Genomic DNA, 5,546 nt, shown 5'->3' with positions numbered 1-5,546 from the left:
GAGTTAAACTGGTAGAGACAGCTCTCCGTCTCCCTTTGGATCTGAATAGTAGGGTTATTCATATAAATAGCAGTGCGGTGAAGTTCCTGCCGTAGATACAGGAGCCCACGGCCACTCAAGGAGGGGTTTTTTTAGGATCTCCAGCTGGATGTATGCTCAGTCAAGTACTGAGTCAGATACTACAGACCTGAAGAAGAAAATTTATTGACAGTTCTAAAAAAAGGAAAACAAGTGCAGCTACTGATCTTTACTGCGTTCCTGCTTGGATCCATCAATGGCCTTCTGGAGGTTTCGAGCACTATGGTAAGGTCTTATCTTCTAACGGGAAGGTTCATATCTTGTAACATAATTTTTACTCAGGAGAAATATCTCTATTTATACGCTGGCCACTTTATCAGAAACCCCTGTATTGCAGCTCCACATTGCTGGTGTACAGTCAGAGACTGTAGCTCATCTGTTGATGCAGTTTGTGTTAGCCTTTGTTTATCCCTTTATCAGTGGTCATTTTTCAACCACTGAGCTGCTCTAGGCTGTACATTTTTAAGCGGTGGCCCCAGCAGTGACACCAGCAAGTTTTCCATCCATATATTTTTATGTGTGTTGTAACATATAAAGAAAGTTTTCAACCTTTAAGGAACTACTGTTGTAAATAAGATGTTAATTTATGTAGAACTTTACTTAAAGTAAAGCTCCTTTACAGTTTTTAAAGTAAAGGTTTCTACATGGTAGGCGGCACGGTGGCGCAGTGGGTAGCGCTGTTGCCTCACAGCAAGAATGGCCTGGGTTCGATTCCCGGCCGGGCGACCAGGGTCATTTCTGTGTGGAGTTTGCATGTTCTCCCCGTGTCTGCGTGGGTTTCCTCCGGGTACTCCGGTTTCCTCCCACAGTCCAAAAACATGCAGTCAGGCCGATTGGACGTGCTAAAATTGCCCCTAGGTGTGAGTGTGTGTGTGACTGTGTATGTCTGTCTGTCTGCCCTGCGATGGACTGGCGACCTGTCCAGGGTGTATCCTGCCTTCCGCCCAATGACAGCTGGGATAGGCTCCAGCACCCCACCGCGACCCAGAAGGATAAGCGGTTTAGATGATGTATGTATGTATGTTTCTACATGGTTCTTGGCCTGGACATATAGTGCTGGACATATAGAACCATTGCCCTATGTGGAGGTTCTAGAAGTTCTTCACAAGGTTCTTTAGGGTGGTTCTTCTATGCAATTCTTTTTGGCATATTTATCCTTAATCCTATAGCGTAACATGTAGCATGTAATAGTTTTAATAGTTTTAATTAAGACAGCCAAGCAGTAGATAAACAGACAGAGTGCAGCTTAAGGGCTTGGAGCGAAATCATATCATGACCTCTCTTTGTGTGGTTGTTCCAGTTTGTCTCCACTCACACTGTTCTGTGTGGGGATATCTGTCTGGCTGTGTGGTGGTCATGGCGGTGGTCCGACTGAAGTGTCTGCCGTGAACCTGCAGAGTTTTGTCGGCTGTGCTGTGAGGGAGTTCACCTTTCTGGCTCGAAAGCCCGGCTGCGGAGGTTTGCAGGTCACCACGGACGCCTGCTGGGGGCGCTGTGAGACCTGGGAGGTGAGGCGCTGCAGTCTTCCTCACCACCTGGCACACACACAGATGGCACACAGGCAGGTGGCACAAACACAGGTGGAGCAGCTGCGGCTGTTATTGAGCACAACGCTTCATTCTGATCGCTCACATTACAAGCCTCATTGATCAGATTGATGCTCAGATCTGATCAATGGTCTGTGTTGGTGATTGTTAGTGACCCACATCTGGCAGTACTATATAAATATATATATAAATATATATATAATATATATAAATATATAATCCTGTGCTTTTATATACATATATATATATATATATATATATATATATATATATATATATATATATATAGGAGAGATAGAGAAAGAGGCAAGGGGCAGGTGGGCAATTGGAAGGGTGGTCTGGCATTTTTTGGGGCTTACAGGCCTGCATGGACAGACAGATGGACAGTTGGTAGATATATAGAAAGATGGACAGACGGATGAACGGACGGACGGACATGCGCACGATAGATAGAGAGATAGATAGATAGATAGATAGCTAGATAGACAGATAGTCCACTGTGGTCATAAATATATAAATATATAATCCTGTGCTTTTATATACATATATATATATATATCTGCATGGACAGACAGATGGACAGTTGGTAGATATGTAGAAAGATGGACAGACGGATGAACGGACGGATGGACATGCACACGATAGATAGATAGATAGATAGATAGATAGAGATAGATAGATAGATAGATAGTCCATTGCGGTCATAAATGCATCCACCTCCAGCACCTCACACTCATTTATTTATTTTAAGCCACACCCACTTTCAAAGAAATTGAAAAAAGTAACATTCAGTAAACAGGATCAAAGTCAACACGTCAGTGTCAATACTGATATCAGAAAACCTTGCAATACACCTCATTGCACATTCTACACGTTTACACACAGTGAGAAAACAAGACAAAAGCAGTGCAGCATCATGAGCTGAGGTTTGTAATGAAATCAACACAAATCTACTCTTTCAGCAACTCTTCCAGCATCTGAGCCCAGTTAATTCAGCTGTGCAGAGATAATCACACAAACTGCTTCTGAAAAGCTGAATATGAAATAAAAGACAGGCGAGTGAAGAAAGTCTTAACGCTGTATAACTGTATAACTGCTGCGTCAGCATTTAAGTGAATTATTGATGGCGCTCATGTTACTGTAACTCACTTTTCTAAAGCTGTGAGCTGAGCACTTAGTTTGACCCAAATAATCATTCGCTATAAATGTCCATCTGTGTTTGTGGCTTACTGGGGTGTAAACCGCCTGCTCCTCCACCGTTTCTTCTGAAATGAAGGGTGTTAATAGCATGTTTGCCCCTCTTTGCTGCAGTAACAGCATCTACTCTTCTATGAAGGCTTTACGCTAGATGGTGGAACATTGCTGTGAGGATTTGATTGAGCATTAGTGAGGTCAGGTACTGACGTTAGATGGTCAGTTCTGGATCACTCCAACTCATCCCAAAGGTACTGGATGGAGCTCCATCACTCCAGAGAATACAGTTCCACTGCTCCACAGCCCAATGCTGGGGGGCTTTATACCCTCTAGCCCACACTTGGCATTGGATATAGTGACCTTAGGCTCATGTGCAAGTGCTCCAAAGTGTACCATCCAATTGGTCAGTGATTTTCTATTGAGATTATCCAAACTGTGTGCACAGTGTCATCAGTAGGTGCGCCTTAAAGTAGCCGAATTCACCCATTAGAAGCATCCTGGACATGTCGCATATAAACCACTGAACATTTTATGCTATTGTCCATTTCCAACAGAAGCCAGTTCTGGACCCACCCTTCATTGAGTCCTACCAGAGGGTGTGCACCTACAACCAGACACAGTTTGTGACTGTCCAGCTGCCCAACTGCACGGCCGGCGTGGATCCCCACTACACTTACCCAGTGGCCCTGAGATGCGACTGCGGAGTTTGTGTGACCAGTACTACTGAGTGTATCACCTCCGTCTAAAAGAGCGACGGTGCACAGTCACGTCCAGACTGACCTGTTTAGTGCTTGTATGTAGACACTAAGTGATAATTCAGCGAAAAATCTAATTTCATATCATTTTCCTGTACTAAAAATGTAGTCGAGATATTGTTGATACCCAAAGTTTGCTTCTTTGGATGAGCACTGAAGTTGCAAAGTCAATTATGTAGCTTAATACCAAACCAATTCATATTTAACACTGCAAAAAATGGTATCTTGTCAACTAAAATGACCTTTAATCTAGTCTATAAATGTAATATTTCTCATTTTGTCGTTGGTGTGCAGTTATTTTAAACTTATCTAATCCCAATCCTAGACACTATTTACTTGTTTTAGGTCATTTTATCAAGTAAAATTATCTCACTATACTGGCCCAGAAGGATAAGCAGTTTAGAAAATGCATGTTTTTATCTCATTTCTATACATTTTTACTTGTTTTAAATAATTTTATCTAGTAAAAGTGTCATGTATTTGTTCTGAGACATAATGCAGATCATTTTGCCTATTTTAAGAAATAATGCTTAAAACAGGTAAAATGTTCTGACAATGGAATAAGAGACTTATATGAGATAAGATGACTTAAAAACAGCACAGATGGTCAAGAAATAAGTTATTTAATCTTATAATACTCTTACAGCAATCTCATAATGAGGAATATTAGGTGTACTGGCTAGATTTATGATGTTTTTACTTGCTAAGATATAATTTCTTATCAAATTAATATAAATGTCTATGTAGGTTAATGTCTTGAAGAGCTTATGGAGGTGTCATGCAGCCTCATGAACATTATCCTTCAGTAAAGTGTAGATTCCATTACTTGATAGCTGCATTAGCCTCGTAGCTCCAGTGCAAAACTCATCACTCACTCATTATCTAAGCCACTTATCCTTCTGGGTCAAGGGGGGGTTGGATGGGTGAGTGCTGGAGCCTATCTCAACACTCACTGGGCAGTAGGCAGGAAACACCCTGGACAGGTCCAGTGCAAAACCAAAGAAGCAAACTCCAGACACCAAACATGCATTGGTCAGCAGTATTTGGAGAACTGTGTACATCAGACTTTTTGCCATTTATCATCAAAGATTTCTTCTGCTGAGCTTTACAAACTTGTTAAGTTGTCAATTTACACTTTTATGTACAACTATATATGAAATTGTGAAGCGAGTTTGGAAAGTGAGCATTTGTTTATCACAAAAGTGAGAAATAAAGAATAATATGCTGCAATAAATGTGTTACATAATATTACATAAGACCTTTTTTCTCCACACACCTCTTTCTACTTTGTCCGTCTGAACTGACTGATGTGAACTGAAGTGTGGGTATAAACGCTGCTGTGCTCTCTGACCTTAAACTCAACAGCCACATCGGCTTCGGCTGCTTTGACTTTTTCTGATAAAAGCCTGAGATTTTGTAGTAAGTGTTTTTCTGCATGTAGCGCAGGCAGCTGTCTCCACAAGCCCTAAATGCGCATGTTTTCATCAAATTGGAGGGGATTTGGACCCCCCACCCATTTTATTTGTCCAGGAATTGTTTCCTTAAGACATGCAGGGAGAATACAATGACGCTCTGTTTGCAAACGTGTGAAAATAGCTTTTCCCTACATTTGTTTTATTTAAAAGCAATAAAATATGCATCAGCAAGAAGGTCAGATAAGGTTAGCTCTTGCTGTCAGAACAAAACCTCATACCTCTAATATGGTGAATGTATTTAGGACTCAAGATTCAAGAACTTTGTCACTGTGTAAGCACAATGAATTTGCAATTGTGCATGTAAATGCTGCATTCAAACATATTTACAGAAAATAATTGACAAGAATAAGATGAGACATAAAATATAAGCAATATATAAGTAGGAAATCTAAACAATATACACAGATCAGGCATAACATTATGACCACCTCCTTGTTTCTACGCTCTTGTCCATTTTATCAGCTCCAGTGGTCAGGACCCCCATGGACCCTCACAGA

General features: G+C 41.1%; 1 protein-coding gene across 1 annotated transcript; it reads left to right on the top strand.

Moving 5' to 3' along the window:
• The first annotated feature begins 274 nt into the window (after positions 1–274).
• On the top strand, positions 275–3,565 carry gphb5 (glycoprotein hormone subunit beta 5). The gene is made up of 3 exons (XM_036575315.1): positions 275–303; positions 1,379–1,586; positions 3,374–3,565. The coding sequence occupies exons 1-3, from the start codon at positions 275–277 to the stop codon at positions 3,563–3,565; spliced, it is 429 nt and encodes a 142-aa protein (XP_036431208.1).
• The last annotated feature ends 1,981 nt before the right edge of the window (positions 3,566–5,546 follow it).

This window comes from Colossoma macropomum, unplaced genomic scaffold (genome assembly GCF_904425465.1).
Source record: "Colossoma macropomum unplaced genomic scaffold, Colossoma_macropomum, whole genome shotgun sequence".
NCBI classification, from domain to species: Eukaryota; Metazoa; Chordata; class Actinopteri; order Characiformes; family Serrasalmidae; genus Colossoma; species Colossoma macropomum.
The sequence above is the reverse complement of the archived record's forward strand: the minus strand, read 5'-3'. Positions and strand labels throughout refer to the sequence as shown.